The sequence below is a fragment of the Oncorhynchus tshawytscha genome, linkage group LG12 (genome assembly GCF_018296145.1).
Source record: "Oncorhynchus tshawytscha isolate Ot180627B linkage group LG12, Otsh_v2.0, whole genome shotgun sequence".
In the NCBI taxonomy this organism is placed as follows: domain Eukaryota; kingdom Metazoa; phylum Chordata; class Actinopteri; order Salmoniformes; family Salmonidae; genus Oncorhynchus; species Oncorhynchus tshawytscha.
The window spans coordinates 30,024,549-30,044,331 of record NC_056440.1 but is presented as its reverse complement, the minus strand read 5'-3'; the positions used below and the strand labels follow the sequence as shown (position 1 = coordinate 30,044,331).

General features: G+C 40.9%; 1 protein-coding gene across 1 annotated transcript in view; it reads right to left on the bottom strand.

Moving 5' to 3' along the window:
• LOC112262914 (inositol polyphosphate-5-phosphatase A) overlaps positions 1-16,449 on the bottom strand; it is a 37,644-nt gene extending 21,195 nt beyond the window's left edge. Inside the window, exon 1 of the mRNA XM_024438760.2 lies at positions 16,028-16,449. Coding sequence (XP_024294528.1) covers positions 16,028-16,087 — 60 coding nt within the window. The 5' untranslated portion in view covers positions 16,088-16,449. The remainder of the gene's footprint in view (positions 1-16,027) is intronic.
• Positions 16,450-19,783: the final 3,334 nt, after the last annotated feature.

Here is a 19,783-nt window from a genome sequence, read left to right as displayed (position 1 = left end):
CTCGTGTCACTGGGCAGCTTGCGGCTGTGCTTCCCTTTGTAGTCCATAATAGTTTGCAAGCCCTGCCACATCCGACAAGCATCGGAGCCGGTTTAGTACGATTCAATCTTAGTCCTGTATTGATGCTTTGCCTGTTTGATGGTTCGTCGGAGGGCATAGCTGGATTTCTTATAAGCGTCCCGCTCCCTTTAGCTCAGTGCGGATGTTGCCCGTAATCCATGGCTTCTGGTTGGGGTATGTACATACAGTCACTGTGGGGACGACCTCATCGGTGCACTTATTGATGAAGTCAGTGACTGATGTGGTGTACTCAATGCCATCGGAAGAATATCGGAACACATTCTAGTCTGTGCTAGAAAAACAGTCCTGTAGTTTAACACTTGCGTCATCAGACCACTTCCTTATTGAGTGAGTCATTGGTACTTCCTGCTTTTGTTTTTACTTGTACGCAGGAATCAGGAGGATAGTTATGGTCAGATTTGCCAAATGGACCGAAAATCCAGCCAGCTGTATGTTATCTATGTCATCGTTCGGTATTACAGTTTTTAATGTCCCGTTGGTAGGATAGTCTTGATCGGAGCTCATCCATTTTGTTATCCAATGATTGCACGTTGGCTAATAGGACTGATGGTAGAGGGGGATTACTCACTCGCCGTCAGATCCTTACAAGGCACCCCAACCTACGTCCCCGATATCTCTGTCTCTTCTTCATGCAAATGACGGGGATTTGGGCCTTGTCGGGTGTCTGAAGTAAATCCTTGTCTGACTCGTTAAAGAAAAGAATCTTCATCCAGTATGAGGTGAGTAATCGGTGTCCTGATATCCAGAAGCACTTTTCTGTCATAAAGAGACAGTGGCAGAAACATTATGTACAAAATAAGTTACAAATAATGCGAAAAAACACACACAATAGCACAATTGGTGAGGAGCCCATAAAACGGCAACCATCTCCTCCGGCACCATCATCACTCACTGTACAGATAAAGTTTAGGCTTTTTTTATTTTTATTTTTTACTCACAGTAATGTCATTTTGTAAATTTTGTCAACTGTAATTCTGTGTGTCTTACAACAATATCCCTTTTTTTATTCACCACAGAGTGGAGAATGCAGATGATTTGGATGGTGATGTTTGGGAGCCACCCCTCTCAGCAAGCGCCCCCAACGGTCAAGGTTTTTACCCCCCACTGCTATGTCAATCACCCTGTCTGATGGTTCTCCATCCACTTTTCATAGACCTCTTGAAAAAGAAAATGGTGTTTGTGGCACCATTCGTCCTAACAGAATCGGGTTCCCCAAGACCAAGGTAAAAGACATGACAAAGACAGCGGAGGAGGACCATACGTTGGATCAGGACTAACCAGCTGCTTTTTGTGAAATGGAAGGAAACTAGGAAAGTAACCATGCTCACCACACAGCATAAGGCATTCAATAACAACCATGTCTCAAGGAGGGTGAAAAAGGAAGACTGTCCCTATTCCTGTTTCTTGTGAAGGACTACAATGCCAGCATGGGGGATGTCGACCTATCTGATGCTCCGATAGGCTACTACCAGGTCCTCCACAAGACCAGGAAGAAGTATGACTTTTTTTTTACTACTTTGTGGACATTGCAACAGTAATTGCTTCCATTCTCCACAAGCAGATGGCCAAAGCAAAAGGTCAAAACCCTCTCTCCCGGTTGGCCTTCCAAGAGCAGCTGGTATTGGAAATGGCTGAATTGGGGGACCAAAGCAACCATCACAATACCCCCCACTCAAGGTGAGCGCCACTATCCAACACACATGCCAAAAGAGAAAAGGAAGAACTGAAAGCATTGCACAAAACACACAGGGGGGTGAAATGACTGATCTTCTGTCCGAAATGCCAGTTCGCTTTTTGTTTCCTGGCAGAGAGGGACTGCTTCATAGACTATCACGACATGCACAAGCTAAGTTGAAAGTGAAATATAATCGTCTACACCTGGAATGTAAAACGAACACGAATGCCATTTGTAAATAGTTCAGCTTATTTCTATATTTGCACCTTTTTTAGTGAAGGACACGTGTGTAACCAAGTTTGTGTTTGATAAAACATGCTTATATATATTTTTTTATGTCTCTGTTGCTTTTATATTGTTTTTGTTAACAGTTCATTTGTATGTGGGACCAACACATTGGATATGCCTAGGCTAAACATTCAGGCACTTTGGAGAGGTTGAAAAAAACTATTGGATATCCCCTGTATGTCCCCCGACACCACCACAATGTTTGAGAGAGGGTGATGTTGTAGAATGTTGTTTTTATAGTGAACACTAACTTTTAGGCACACCCAGAGTGCAGAAACAGTGCAATTACCACATTCAGACACTTTGAAGCAGTTGAAAGGACACTTGAATGTATCCTGCATACACCATAACAATGTATGAGTGAGGTTGATATGGTGTTTTTATACTGAACAAATAGCATTTAGGGATTGCGAATATGTAATAGCACTGTAATTATCTAGTTTAGACATTTCCCACTTTGGAAAGGTTTAGGGACACCACTTACTAGAACATCTGCCCATTTCTAGTTGTTAGGTCTATCAATCCCATTTTTCTTCTGATATTGTTAACATGTTGTGGAAGCCATCTGATGTGTTTCCAGCTCTGGGCATCAATAATTCACTTATAGCACTTAGATTACTTTTACAATAAAATAACTGTTATTTTGTGTATGCTTGGTCTTGTGTATTCTGAACTATGTAACTCCTATATTCTTATCATTTCCTCATAATCACCCAGATCTCATCTTTCCAAATATACCAAGTGTCAAATAGCAGTTATTTTGGGGTGTCTATTTAGGCGGAAATCAACATTTCGCAATTGCATCCAAGAGGTTAATGACTGTTATTCAATGAAACATTTCCAGGGAAACCCTGTGAGCAACTGAGTATCTAGAGTACTGTGGGTGTTTTGGTGTTTCCCCGCAATGCCAGACCAGAATACAGATGGTGTTGTCTTTTCCAGGGCCAGCCTGATCCAGGCCAACCTGCCAGAGTAGTAGCAGCACCACACTGGCTTTGCATAGGGCATTTGCATGGCTGAATGACTGCTGCTGCCCACCGTACCCAGGCTATGAGACCTGACAGGAGGGGTGCTCATCCATAATACAGGTGTCTGACTGAAGAAGCCCAACTGCATGTGTCCTCATGCTTCATGGGACAGTATTATCTTTCTCCAGCGAAACTCATCCATAAAAACATAATAGTTAGGTCTAACAGATGCTGAGATACAATTTCAAATTGCAAAGCTTTTTATTGAAGGTTTGGTGTCTGAACCAACATTTCATTACAGTGCTGTATTTCCATTTTCTTCCGTTTCTTAGGGTAGAACATTTTATACAGACACAGCAAGATGTAACAAGGTAAAAATTCTGAATCCTGAAAACCCACCCAAAGATCATATGAAATGACAAACAAAAGGATCCAAGGCACTCTAGTAAATCCCTCTGATCTTGATCTGAAGTTCTTTCGAAGTAACAGAAAGGGTTTGCTACAGAAAGTGAAACTTTCCCTATTCTGATCCAAACACAATATTAATTGACACAATGCTCTTTAAAAGGTAGAGAACGCCAAGATAAATGTATGTCCATCTAGGGTTGCACATTTCAGGGAATATTTAGGTGGAAACTTTCTGTGGGAATTAACAGGAATATATGGGAATTAGTATTAATACCATTTCAAATGTAGATGTTTTTTGCATTGGATATATTTACCATATCATAGGGAGACAGAAACATAAAGGTAAAATGTTTATCATAAGTAGACATAATTGCAAATAATGAAACCCTTCCAATAGAAATCAAAGGTAAAATATTAGTTACGAATTGAACTTTAATTAAATGAGTTGACTCATTCATCGCATCTCCCAAAAACGTTTTCAACATACATCTGTAAAATAAGAGTCTAGAAACTAAAGCTTGGTTGCCTTCCTCTCAGGCTTCCGTGTCTTCTCCCTGGACCTCATCAATGTCCACCTCTTGAACATCAGACTCTGAGGCCTTATCTTCACTGTCACTTGTTGGCACAGATGGCCACCAATTTTTCAACCCTTGTATTGGTCAGCCTGTTGCGTGCTTTGATGTGTGTTCCCAAACAAGGACCAGTTACTCTTTGAGGTGGCTGATGTTGGTGGGATTTGGAGGAAGATGAAGGCAACAGGGGAAAGAGCCTCAAATCCACAAAGCCCTTCCACCAGGTGGCTGATGAGATATGTTGGCACGACTGCCATATTGCATCTCCATCCCAAAGCCCTTGCTTGGAAGTGTACCTCGCCAGACTGCCAAGAACCTTGCCCTTATCCAGGCCAAGGTGGTGAGACACGGTAGTGATGGCACCATAGACCTAGTTGATCTCTGCACAAGACAGGATGCTCTTGCCAGCACACTTGAGGTCCAACATGTACGCTGTGGTGTGTATGGGCTTCAGGCAGAAGTCTTCATAATTTTTGATGTTTTTCAGAACTGCAGTTCTCAGGTTGGAGCAACAATGAAGTGGGCAGGGCAGTACAGATTTCTTCTCTTACATCTGCAAGCAGAGTCTGAACATCAGACAGGATGGAATTGTCTCCCTCAATCCATGCAATGGCTACTGCTATAGGTTTCAGGAGTTTCAGGCTGCTTACCACTCTCTCAAAAATACATCATCCAGGAGGATCCTCTTGATGGGGCTGTCCATTTCAGCAGACTGTGATATGGCCATTTCTTGGAGAGACTCCTTCCCCTCCAGAAGAATGTCAAACATGATGACAACACCACCCGTTGCTGGGCAGCTTCAATGTGGCGCTCTTATTCTTCTCACTTTGCTTGGTGAGGTACATTGCTGCTATAACTTGATGACCCTTCACATACCTAACCATTTCCTTGGCTCTCTTGTAGAGTGTATCCATTGTTTTCAGTGCCATGATGTCCTAGGGGAGCAGATTCAATGGGTGTGATGTGAGGGTAGTTCTCCACTTTAGACCAAGCAGCCTTCATGTTCGCAGTATTGTCTGTCACCAGTGGAAATACCTTCTGTGGTCCAAGGTTATTGATAACTGCCTTCAGCTCATCTGCAATGTAGAGACCAGTGTGTCTGTTGTCCCTTGTGTCTGTGCTCTTGTAGAATACTGGTTGAGCGGTGGAGATGTAGTTAATTATTCCTTGCCCACAAACATTCGACCACCCATCAGAGAGGATTGCAATACAGTCTGCTTTCTCTATGATTTGCTTGACCTTCACTTGAACTCTGTTGAACTCTGCATCCAGCAAATTAGTATATTAAGCATGTCTGGTTGGAGGGGTGTATGCTGGGTGACATACATTCAGAAATACACATTGCCTGTGAGCATCAGCGGTGAACCAGTTGCATACACAGCTCGAGCAAGACATTCATCAGCATTTCTCTGACTACGTTCCTCCATTGAGTCAAAGTGCTATTGATAAGGTGTCCGATTAATCATTTTTTTTTAATACCTCAAATAGAAGTAGAGGGAATTTTGTCAGAGGTTGCTTGTTGTGAGTGCGGAGTGAACTTTATGCACTGGGCCAGATGATTCTGCATCTTTGTTGCATTCTTCACATATTATATGATTTGGCACAGTATTTGCAAATGTATACAGCTTTTCCTTCAACATTAGCTGCGGTGAAACGTCTCCCAACATCAGAGTGCCTGTGGCATATTCCTGTAAAGATTAGATTTTTTTTTTTTTTAACCCCAGATACAATTCCATGTACAGATAAATAGTTAAATTAAACAACTCCTTTGTAAGATAAATGTTTAAAAATGAAACATGAATGGAAACAGGTGAATTAACACTCCTCAGTTAGCAGGCTCAAGCAAGCTAAAACCCACATGGTAGCAAAAACTAACCATCAGAAATGGTTCAAAAGTTAGAAATGATTTAAAACACACTTTTCTGTAGGTTACTATTTACTGGTTAACAAAAAAATAATGTATGTCATAAAATACACTGCTCAAAAAAATAAAGGGAACACTAAAATAACACATCCTAGATCTGAATGAATGAAATATTCTTATTAAATACTTTTTTCTTTACATAGTTGAATGTGCTGACAACAAAAATCACACAAAAATGATCAATGGAAATCAAATTTATCAACCCATGGAGGTCTGGATTTGGAGTCACACTCAAAATTAAAGTGGAAAACCACACTACAGGCTGATCCAACTTTGATGTAATGTCCTTAAAACAAGTCAAAATGAGGCTCAGTAGTTTCATGTCCATTGATTTGATTTAAATGTACACATTAGCCCTAACAAACCTTGATTTCCAGTGCAGACCCCTAACTTTTTTCCTTCATGTAAACAGGCCCTAAAAAGCGAGGCCAGCCAATGGGATCTAACATGTTTTCAAGAGTGCCATATACGGCAACCGGAAACATGGTCCTGAGCCAAATTTCAATGAGTGTAAGTTCCTCCCTCCCCCTCAGTCACAATGACAGCCAAGCCCCTTTTTCCCAAACATCACAGCCCAAAACTAAAGACTAACGAACATAGAGTTTATCAGAGCACAACCACCTAAAGTAGGGCTAGAGTGATTCCTCACAAAACCCAGACCAAAAAAAAAGACTGAGGTTTTCATATAATGCAATCCATAGAATAGTCTTTGAGTAAGGATTGTTGACTTATATTTGACATGTGCATCTAAAAGCATAACTTCAAAATAATTGATCAAAGTTGGTGGGTTGTTTCAGCAAGCCATGATACCACCATCTCAGATTGTTATGAAATCGTTTCTGTAGTTGGGGCTCCCGAGTGGCGCAGCAGTCTAAGGCACTGCATCTCAGCATCTCAGTGCTCGAGGCATCACTACAGACACCCTGGTTCGAATCCAGGCTGTATCACAGCGTTGTCTGGTGTAGGCTGCCATTGTAATTAAAATGTTTTTAACTGACTTGCCTAGTTAAAAATATATATATATTTAACCTTTATTTAAGTAGTTAGAACCCGATAAGATTAAAATTCCTTCAACGTGATTTTGTTAAAATATAATTTACTCTCTGCGAAATGAAGCTAATTGATTGCACCAAAATCTGACATTTTAATTCATAGGATTCATATAATATTCAATAAATAAAGAACATCCGATTTGGACCAAAACAAATTATAAAAATTATAAAGACATGAGGAATCCAAAGAAATGGTCAACCACGAACCCCCCACACCAATCCCAACCCAACAATGAGTATACAGTATCAGTTCTCAATGTCTGACAAGAAGTATGGAGCTGCGGCTCTGAGTATTGTTTCTTCATCTTATGTAATGTATTTTCCCCCTCCAGTTCAGAGAAATTGAAGTTGTTAGGTAAATGTCCCATCCTACATCCTGATATTAACAAGCTCTGACCACTAGATTTAAAAAAAAAAAAAATCTCTCAATGTTAAAGGGATAGTTAAAGCAAATTACTAAATGACCTAAATGAGTTTCCAGTCTATGGAAAGGTATGACAACAACCCATGCTTTGGTTTTGTTTCCCTGGCCACTGTTTCAAATGCTAACGTTTGAGCATTTGTGGCACAAATCCAATTCAAGTCAATGGTAACTAAATAATTTGGGCGTTTCATATCCAAACCATCTATAAGTAACATTGAGTTACACAATCTATTGTTGTACACTTTAGGATGATTTGAACATGACGTGTGAAAATGCTAATATACAGTACCAGTCAAAAGTTTGGACACACTTACTCATTCAAGGGTTTTATTTTATTTGTACTATTTTCTACATTGAAATAACATACTGAATCATGTAGCAACCAGAACAAGTGTTCAACGCTGGGTCTTCCTTTCCTGTGGCGGTCCTCATGAGAGCCAGTTTCATCATAGCACTTGATGGTTTTTGCAACTACACTTGAAGAAACATTCAGAGTTCTGGAAATCTTCCGCATTGACTGACCTTCATGTCTTAAAGTAATGACGGACTGTTTTTTGTCTTTGCTTATTTGAGCTGTTCTTGACATAATATGGACTTAGTCTTTTATCAAATAGGGCTATCTTCTGTATACCACCTCTACCTTGTCACAACACAACTGATTGGCTCAAACGCATTAAGAAGGAAATAAATTCAACAAATTAACTTTTAACAAGGCACACCTGTTAATTGAAATGCATTCCAGATGACTACAGCATGAAGCTGGTTGATAGAATGCCAAGCGTGTGCAAAGATGTCATGAAGGCAAAGGGTGGCTACTTTGAAGAATCTCAAATACAAAATATATTTTGATTTGTTTAACACTTTTGTGGTTACTACATTATTCCATATGTATATTATTTCATCATTTTAATGTCTTCACTATTATTCTACAATGTAGAAAATAGTAAAAATAAAGAAAAAACCTGGAATGAGTAGGTGTCCAAACTTTTGACTCATACTGTAGGTACCATTGACTAACATTGGATTTCTGCTACAAATGCCAAAAAGTTAGCATTTAAAACAGTGGCCACCAAAAACCAAAGCATGGCTTGCTGTCATACTTTGCCAATAGACTGCTTACAGGGTAAGGAAACCATTGTAATTTTGTAATTTGGGTGAAAAATCATTTTAAAATGGGGTGGGGGGCCTTCAAACTTTTCACCTAATAGCAGGTACTGCACAATCTAGTGGTCAGAAACGGGTAATATCAGGATGCAGGATGGGACATACAGCTAACAACTTCAATGACTAATTTCTCTGAACAGGAAAAAGAAAACACCACCAAATTCACTGAGAATACATTACATACAACAATACTTGAGCTGCAGCTCCCTACTACTTGTCAGACACAGATAACTGATACTATATAATTGTTGTTGGGGTGGGATTGGTGTAGGGGGTCAATGGGTGGCTTTTGACCATTCCTCTGGATTCCACATGTCTAAAACTCACTGTTACAAGTTTGGTACAGGTACTATGTCAGGTACTATAATTATTGAATATTATATGAATCCTATCAATTTAAAATGGCCCATTTGGATGCAATCAATTAGCTTCATTTGTCAGAGATCAAATTATATTTCAACAAAATAATGTTGCAGGAATGCTCATTTTCTAACAGAAACTATTTCAGAACAATCTGAGATGGTGGGTGTCAAATCCTCTTTCTTGTGCTTTTTGAAGTGGAAAGACCATGGCATATTTATGACATTTTCGCCTTACCCAGGCCTCCTTTAAGACTCAATAGTATTCCATCTGTTGGTGTTTCAAAGCAAACATTGGTGTCATATGAAGCTTTACCACTTGCTCTGTAATATGATACTGCTTTCAGATAGGATTTATGGTATTTCACTTGTAAAACAAATTGGGCAATGTTAATATGACCTCCTTACAAACAGGCCCATTTTTACCATACTTTATAACTCCCATGAGCATACCGGCAACGAATGGTATTAGTGGAGTGCAGATGTGGGTGGGCGTCTATTTTAATAAATCTATTGAGAATATACACCATCAAAAATAAATCCATGAATTTCTTTCGGCAATTCCCAAGAAACATTATAAGATTAATAAAATGTATTTTCAAAAGAATAGAATGGCACATTTTGAGTTGATGTTACTGGTGATGTTACTGGTGATGTTACTGGTCTGTGCAGACTATATGGCTGCAGCATGGACTCAATAGTTATTTTGTTAAATAAACAGACAAGACACACTTAGGCTACCCCGATCACAGTCAACACACTCATATTTCATACTAGGTTAAGAATATAATGAAATAACTCAAATACAAATTATATTTTTACCACACAACTTGAATCATGGCAACCGCTGTCATAAAAAATATATATTTTGAAAATAGAGCCCAAGGCATGACCATGCTTTTTTTGATCCACATTTCATATCTTTCTTACCTTCACTCTGCTTTGTTAGAGAGCAGGTGTAGGGTCTAACATTGAGAGTATCTTCATAATGATACTGACAGAAAATAATAGCAATCTATATTGAAGCACTGAAGTCTCGTTCATATTTCACAACCTCCGCAGGCTTGTGGAGTTTCCTAAACGCGACCCAGCAAAATAATAGACCTACACTAGATTTAGGCTACATTATTACATGCTAAATGTTTCTGATCAGTAATAGATGAGCAAACAAATAGATGAGCTACACCACTTCCACTTATTTGCCCCGCCATAGAATTAAAATACTGACAGAGATTCAGTGAAACAAAATCACATTGATTGATTAAGACACGTCAAAGGGTTTTGGTCAGGAGTAGGCCTCGGCTACTAAGTGACTGGAGTGAAGAGCAAAATAATCCACTTGTTGAACTACATAACATGCTGGCAACATTTTTGACCAATGCTAATAAATGAGCCAATGAGCTTGTGGAAGGCCAAAATGTAATAAATATGCCAACTTTGATAAATTATTTCACAATTATACTTTTAGATACAATTGTGTCAACAATTCTTCCTCCAAAGGACTATTCTACTGATTACATTTCGTGAAAATCCCCCAAATCCTAGCCTTTTTTTTGTCCTGGGTTTCATGAGGAATCACTCTCTACTCATATATTATATTGATTCCTTACTATTATTTCCACACACACAAAGTATCATATCATTAAGGCAACCGTCTCCATGATTTCAAATCACAATACACACCATGTGACTAATAAGGCTGTGGCAGTGGTGTTTCCAGTAGCCTATCACTATCAGTGTGTCAGCTGGGAAGGTATCTGAGATGCTTAAGATCATACAGATAGGTAAATGTATATATTACAGGTAATTGTGACAACAAGGGTTCCTGGTGCCTACAAGCAGAGTATGTGAATAAAATCTTCCAGCATAGTAGCCTAACTCTAGATCATGACCCAACATCAGATTCAGCATGGCCCCCACTGGCCATTAAATCTAATTTCATTTGTCACATGCACCGAATACAACAGGTGTAGACCTTACAGTGAAATGCCTACTTACAAGCAAACAATGCAGTTAAGGAAATGCCCCCCCCAAAAAATGTAGACTATATACAGGGGGTACCTATACAGAGTCAATGTGCAGGGGCACCGGTGTCGAGGTAATATGTACATGTAGGTAGAGTTATTAAAGTGACTATGCATAGTAGCAGCAGTGTAGAGGGGGGAGTCTTCAGGAGTCTTATGGCTTGGGGGTAGAAGCTGTTCAGAAGCCTCTTGGACCTAGACTTGGCGCTCCGGTACCGCTTGCCGTGCAGTAGCAGAGAGAACAGTCAACAACTAGGGTGGCTGGAGTCTTTGACCATTTTTAGGGCTATCGTCTGACACCGCCTGGTATAGAGGTCCTGGATAGAAGGAAGCTTGGCTCCAGTGATGTACTGGGCAGTACGCACTATCCTCTGTAGTGCCCTGCGGCCGGAAGCCGAGCAGTGGCCATACCAGGCAGTGATGCAACCAGTCAGGATGCTCTCGATGGTGTAGCTGTAAAATATTTTGAGGATCTGAGGACCAATGCCAAATCTTTTCAGTCTCCTGAGGGGGAATAGCTTTTGTCGTACCCTCTTTACGACTGTCTTGGTGTGCTTGGACCATGATAGTTTGTTGGGGATGTGGACACCAAGAAACTTGAAGCTCTCAACCTGCTCCACTACAGCCCCGTCGATGAGAATGGGGGTGTGCCCAGTCCTCCTTTTCCTGTAGTCCACAATCATCTCCTTTGTCTTGATCACATTGAGGGAGAGGTTGTTGTCCTTGCACCACATGGTCAGGCCTCCTCCCTAAAGGCTGTCATTGTCGGTGATCAGGCCTACCATTGTTGTGTCATCGCCAAACTTAATGATAGTGTTGGAGTCGTGCCTGGCCATGCAGTCATGAGTGAACAGGGAGTACAGGAGGGAACTGAGCACACACACTTGAGGGGCCCCCGTGTTGAGGATTGGCGTGGTGGATGTGTTGTTACCTACCCTTACCACCTGGGGGCGGCCCGTTAGGAAGTCCAGGATCCAGTTGCAGAGGGAGGTGTTTAGTCCCAGGGTTCTTAGCTTAGTGATGAGCTTTGAGGACACTATGGTGTTGAACGCTGAGCTGTAGTCAGTTAATAGAATTCTCACATAGGTGTTCCTTTTGTCCAGGTGGGAAAGGGCAGTGTGGAGTACAATAGAGAATGCGTCATCTGTGGATCTGTTGGTGCAGTATGCAAATTGGAGTGGGTCTAGGGTTTCTGGGATAATGGTGTTGATGTGAGGAATGAACAGCCTTTCAAAGCATTTCATGGCTACAAATGTAAGTGCTACGGGTCGGTAGTCATTTAGACAGGTTACCTTAGTGTTAGTGTTCCCACCACTAGTCTCTTGAAATATTTGGCCAGATTTCGTGGAAAATCAGAATTAGTTCAAAGAAAATAAAATGTGCAAACATTTTAGCCTCACAGTGTTTGTCACTGCCTTCCTCAGAATGAAAGGAAATAAGTAAATTCACAATAAATGTTGTCTAGGGAACAGAGGTAATTGCATTAGGCTACTGCACAGTGTGCATAATGTGAGTACACCCAACATACCCAAGTCTGACCAATTCCATGCTGACCATGATCAGTCTACTACATTTCAGTCTATACATGTGTAAAATACTTATGTAGTAACACTGGATGCCTACTCTGGTACCAGCATTGTTTTTGATATGTTGTTATACTGTAGGCCTACTCTGGTACCAGCATTGTTTTTGATATGTTGTTACACTGTAGGCCTACTCTGGTACCAGCATTGTTTTTGATATGTTGTTACACTGTAGGCCTACTCTGGTACCAGCATTGTTTTTGATATGTTGTTACACTGTAGGCCTACTCTGGTACCAGCATTGTTTTTGATATGTTGTTACACTGTAGGCACAGTAATAGCAGCATTGTTTTTGATATGTTGTTACACTGGGCCTACACCAGCATTGTTTTTGATATGTTGTTATTGGCCTAAACAATTGTTTTTGATATGTTGTTACACTGTAGGCCTACCTGCTATAGGCACTCTTACCAGCATTGTTTTTGAACAAATCTAATTGCCAACACTGTAGCCTAGGTTACAAATGATATAGCAGCTGAAGCAGAGGGAGCTTGGTGACTGAAAAAGTTATGCACTGCACTTTCGCTGCAATAACTTAAACAGAGAAGTGCACTATTTTACAACTTGATGGTAGATGGTACCAAAACCTGAAAATAGTCTATGGGCCAGGAGCAAAGGCAATCCATGGTTCAGTTCCTTAAACATCCATTACAAAGTTCAGCTAACTTTTGCCACCGCTAGCTAAAAATAAATGGAAGGTAGATAGTCCTCTGTAGCTCAGTAAGTAGAGCATGGATAGGGGAATATGAGACAGTGGAACACAAGAAAGTGGGTTCGACACCAGGACCACCCATATGAAAAGGGGGGAGTTGCTTTGGATAAAAGCATCTGCTAAATGTCATGTTGTAATGTCCAAAACAACTGAAATAAACTCCATATTTGGTTTGATGTTTCTTAAGTCCGATGCAGACTTTCTCAATTTCAAATCATTTCTGAGTAACAATGAAGTACCCTCCTGTGATTGTTTTCCATTAAAATGGTCAAACGTTTGACTTGAACTATACTGAGCTCTACTGTGCTGTAATGTACTATACTGAGCTCTACTGTGCTGTAATGTACTATACTGAGCTCTACTGTGCTGTAATGTACTATACTGAGCTCTATTGTGCTGTAATGTACTATACTGAGCTCTACTGTGCTGTAATGTACTATACTGAGCTCTACTGTGCTGTAATGTAATGTACTATACTGAGCTGTGCTGTAATGTACTATACTGAGCTCTACTGTGCTGTAATGTACTATACTGAGCTCTACTGTGCTGTAATGTACTATACTGAGCTCTACTGTGCTGTAATGTACTATATTGAGCTCTACTGTGCTGTAATGTACTATATTGAGCTCTACTGTGCTGTAATGTACTATATTGAGCTCTACTGTGCTGTAATGTACTATACTGAGCTCTACTGTGCTGTAATGTACTATACTGAGCTCTACTGTGCTGTAATGTAATGTACTATACTGAGCTGTAATGTAATGTACTATACTGAGCTCTACTGTGCTGTAATGTACTATACTGAGCTCTACTGTGCTGTGCTGTAATGTACTATACTGAGCTCTACTGTGCTGTGCTGTAATGTACTATACTGAGCTCTACTGTGCTGTGCTGTAATGTACTATACTGAGCTCTACTGTGCTGTGCTGTAATGTACTATACTGAGCTCTATTGTGCTGTACTTTGATGTCCAAACTAGTGAAACATGGACGTCTTTGATTGTCCAATTCAGACCAACCAAATTTGGTCGTTTGGTGGCAGAGCTCATTAAAATAATAGCCTGTGTGTGGAATAATACCCAAATATGCAAAGAAGGATATTGCGTATTTCTACCTATTTAGGATACATCACCATGAAGAGAATGAAATTTATATCCATAATTATGCATTTCTGTGTAGTACAGATCAGGGACCCATGAAGAACATTCTGTTACCGCTGTTACTTGCTATAAATCCACTTCCCTTACTGTAGTTTAAAAACCAAAATATGATTTTTTTCAAACTCAAGGTGTCATGTCATAGCTAGCACCTTATTCTTTCTGCAGACATCTTTGAATCTTAATTCAAAGCAGATATTTAAGGTTTTCGATAATCTGGTCACTTAACAAACGAAGAGAGATTTTACCAAAAAACTTTGCGACTGCAAATTTATTTCAGTAAATGTGTCTTGTAAAATGTTCAGTGAAAATGGTTAAAAGTAGTTATTGTGCATTGAGCTGTATGCTTTGTTAAACTTTAAAATCATTGTTTTTTGTTTGGCATACATTTTAAGTGAAAAATCTGAGTCTCATTCCGTTACCATGGAATTGCCCAGTTGTGACAAGCCTGCACACATTTCAATGGTGTCTGCAGTGCTCAGTGGATGTTTGAGAAAATTCTCTGTTTTCAGTTATATGAAATGGTGCCAATATTGTACTTTATGATCATATTTGACAGTTATAATTAAGGTGAAATCTTATAGTAAGTTGTTTATCATTTTATTGTTACTGTATTTAGAACGCATTGGTCATTTCAAGCCCTATTGCCCCACTTTTGTTGAATAGGGGAATCATGATTTTTTTCATAATATATGTACTTCAGCTTGTGTCTTCAAAAGTGAGTACACCTCAGCAATGTATAAACTATTTTTTTTAACCAGAAATGTGAGTTCCTGACTAGACCTTTCTAAAAAAAATATGCAACATTGCCAGTTATGATTTATGGCCATGAAAAATAGTTACATCTATTTAGGCAGAAATCTAAATATTGCCCTATCAAAAACAGAACGATAGACTAGTTTATCCTGGCCCATAGACTACTTTCAGGGTGAATCAAACATCAAGTTCGAAAAATAATAATTTAAAAAAAGTTAACTTCTCCTTTAAATGTGACGTTGTTGCACGCCATCAATTTCCTGTTTGATTTAAACTGTCTTGGACCCGTTGTTGCTTAATGGTTCTCTCCGCGGATCTGATGTGAGAACACTCACGCAACCTCAATAATCATGCCGCAAAAAAAACTCGGTAAATACGGAATGAGGATAAGTAGGCAGAGGACTTGCAGTTGTATAGGCCGAACGAAGTAAATAACAAAACAATTATGTCGTCAGAAGCCGCAATAACAGTGTCCCAAGGCGCAGCTACAGCGCGTGAAGTGACTTCAAAGTTATGATCCACATAACGATTGAAAATAAACCATTTAGGCTACATAAATAATGGTTTTCATGATGAAAATGAATAGTCAAAGGAAGCCTGATGTTGAAAAATAACTCATTTTATAAGGCCTATTAATGATCAATTTAAATAGTGGATTGGATCGCATGCCCGATGACAGACTGGGATTTGAATTTGTCTTCATTCGAATCTGGAATGTTGTTACAGGCAGTAGAATTTGGTCTTGTACGGTTCTAGTGTTCTCCGGCAGATCTAACTGCTTACATAGGAATATCGCTGTTCCACTGAAGAAAAGAAAAAAATCGCCATTCAAAGTGACTTAAAACAGTATATAGTCAAGTAAACATGTGTTTAATACTTACATTGTCGAATAATGATCCAACATTTGCAGTGACAAGTAGGACGTCAGTGTACATTTCCATGATAACGATCGAATTCCAGAAATAGTCCGCGGGAAGAACTCCGTTAGACGCGATGGCAAAATCCTCTGCGTGTGTTACAAACAGCTTACTGATACGGTGCTGTATTGTATATGTCGCTGAAGAAGTCGGTCGTATAATTCATCTTGATCATTTGTTTCTGCTGTTTTTAACTTGCCCGCTTTCGGTTGATGGCGGGAGTCGTCTGTCGTCTTAACTCCTGCTCAAAGATAGACTTATCTTCCATGTCTGCTGAGAAATAGCAGGACAGGATTTCTATCTATCTTCGTTGTAATTGGATTTATACCTGCTGCCTGCGCCAGAACAGTTCCTTCTGCCCCGCGCGACCAGATCAAGCAGTTGTTGTCAATGTTGTGTCATGAACTTCGGAGCTCCGCCCACGGCACCCAGTTATTAAAGACACATTCCAACAATTTCTGAAAAACAATATCCCAGGTGTAAATACAGTAATGTACACCCACTATGGTAAAACAATGTGTTTTGAGCAAGTGTTTCTTTAGACACAAGTGCAAACTTCATGGAGTAGTAGGCCATTCAAGGAGTTGTTGGTCTGATGGGGCCCTCTGAGTCTCATGTCATCGGTCTCCCGCTTGCTTGCATGAACTGATGGGTTAGATGACAAATATCACAACGATGTGCACGCTTCAATGGGGCAGAAGTTCGTGAGTTGTAATTCTGGATGGCCAGATCGCTACCAACAATGACAAGAAACTGCCATGTGGGGAATCGTAAGTGACTCGTTCCAGCTAGTTATTGATGTCTTCTTGACTGATTTCATGTCAATGCTAATTTGGCACAAATGCACTTGCTAGGTAACCAACAACTGTAACGATGTATTTGAAAGATAAGTGCTCATTGTGCAAATGTATCTGTTTTCAATAAACATCGGCGAAGAAATATAGTTTACATATTGTCAACAATCTAAGCCACCCGCCTGTTTTGCCCCATAGTTCGCACGCGTCAGTCAGTACAGATACAATGATCGATATTTCACCAGATGTATAACTGAGAAATCCTGTTGGGGTTTCTACTCATTACCAAATATGGTGGTGAGAGGAAACTCAGTGGCCGGCAGTGGGAGAAGATGGAGTGAGATGCTAATTTACTAATCGATTAAACATTTGATCTCAATACAATTTTCTGTGTTGTAGACTTTACCCTTTGCGAAAGCTTTAAACAATTGCATTGTTTAGTAGTGCAAGGCCGAATCGAGTTATTGCACATGCGTGCTTCAGAGTAGGCGTTCCCTTACAGAAATATGCAAATACATGCTAGAACACGCCAACAGGCTTTCGCTAGCTCGTGCTTGGCTCTGCCCACCTTGCTTGTTCTGCCCACTATGATTCATTTGCTCCTATTGGAAACAACAGGCCGTGCGTGGTCTATCTTGGGTTAGTTATACAAATCTTTGGCATTGATTTTGTAGCTAAACAACCAACCTGTCAGTAGAGGAGAGGTGGAGAACAAAAGAGGAATGCCCCCCCCCACCCCACCCCCACTTGTGCCATGCCATGAGGATACCCGGACCATCTATTGAGATGTGCCCTTTGTTAAGTAAAGCAGGTGTGAGCACACATCAAATGTTATTTCTTACATACAAGTGTTTAGCAGATGTTATTGTGGGTGTAGTGAAATGCTTGTGTTTCTAGCTCCAACAGTGCAGTAATATCGAACAATATACACAATCTAAAGGAATGGAATTAGAATATATAAATACAAGCAATGTCAGAGCGGCATAGACTAAAATACAGTAGAATAGAGTATATACAGATGAGATGAGTAATGCAAAATGTAAACATTAGTGACTAGTGTTCCATTGTTAAAATGGACCGTGATTTCAAGTCTGTGTATAGGGCAGCAGCCGCTAGTGATGGCTATTTAACAGTCTGATGGCCTTGAGATAGAAGCTGTTTCTTTCTCTCGGTCCCAGCCTTGATGCACCTCTGACCTCTCCTTGATGATAGTGCGGTGGACAGGCAGTGGCTTGGGTGGTTGTTGTCCTTGATCTTTTTGTCCTTCCTGTGACATCGGGTGCTGTAGGTGTCCTGGAGGGCAGGTAGCTTGCCCCCGGTGATGCGTTGGGCAGACCACACCACCCACTGGAGAGCTCTGCGGTTGCGGGCGGTGCAGTTGCCGTACCAGGCGGTGATACAGCCCGACAGGATACTCTCAATTGTGCATCTGTAAATGTTTGTGGGTTTTAGTTGCCAAGCCAAATTTCTTCAGCCTCCTGAGGTTGATGAGGCGCTGTTGCGTCTTCTTCACCACACTGTCTGTGTGGGTGGACCATTTCAGTTTGTCAGTGATGTGTACTCTGAGGAATTTGAAGCTTTCCACCTAATCCACTGCGGTCCCGTCGATGTGGATAGGGGGGTGCTACCTCTGCTGTTTCCATTTAGGTTTTGTTGACTTTGGGTGAGAGGTTATTTTCCTTGCACCACACTCCCAGGGCCCTCATCTCCTCCCTTTAGGCTGTCTCGTCATTGTTGTAATCAGGCCTACTACTGTTGTCGTCTACAAACTTGATGATTGAGTTGGAGCTGTGCATGGCCATGCAGTCATGGGTGAACAGGGAGTACAGGAGGGGGCTGAGCACACATCTTTGTGGGGCCCCAGTGTTGAGGATCAGCAAAGTGGAGGTGTTTTTTCCTACCTTCACCACCTGGGGGCGGCCTATCAGGAAGTCCAGGTCCCAGTTGCACAGGGTGGGGTTCAGACCCAGGGCCTCAAGCTTAATGATGAGATTGGAGGGTACCATGGTGTTGAATGCTGAGCTATAGTCAATGAACAGCATTCTTACATTGGTATTTCTCTTGTCCAGATGGGATAGAGCAGTGTGCAGTGTGATGGCATCATCTGCAGATCTACTGGGGCGGTAAGCAAATTGAAGTAGGTCTAGGGTGTCAGTTAAGGTGGAGGTGATGTGATCCTTAACTAGCCGCTCAAAGCACTTCATGATGACAGAAGTGAGTGCAACGAGCGACAGTCATTTAGTTTATTTTCCTTGGTTACAGGAACAATGGTGAACATCTTGAAGCATGTGGGGATAGGAAGAGATTGAATATATCCGTAAACACTCCAGCCAGCTGGTCTGCGCATGCTCTGAGGACGCGGCTAGGGATGCCGTCTGGGTTAACTCGCTTAAATGTCTTACGTCAGCCACGGAGGAGAGGCCACAGTCCTTGGTAGTGGGCCGCATCGGTGGCACTGTGTTATCCCCAAATCAGGCGAAGAAGGTATTTAGCTTGTCAGTAAGCAAGACGTCAGTGTCCACGACGTGGCTGGTTTTCCCTTTGTAGTCCGTGATTGTCTGTAGACCCTGCCACATACGTCTCGTGTCTGAGCCGTTGAATTGCGACTCCACTTTCTCTATGCTGATGTTTTGCCTGTTTGATTGCCTTACTGAGGGAATAACTACACTGTTTGTATTTGGCCATATTCCCAGTCACCTTGCCATGTTTAAATGCGATGGTTCGCGCTTTCAGTTTTGCGTGAATGCTGCCAACTAGCCACGGTTTCTGGTTAGGATAGGTTTTAATATTCAGTGGGTACATCACCTATACACTTCCTGATAGACGAACACACTGATATGATGACTGAGTTTGTTGTTCTCATAGGCAACACAGAACATATCCCAGTCTGCGTTATCAAAACGATCTTAAAGCGTGGATTCCGATT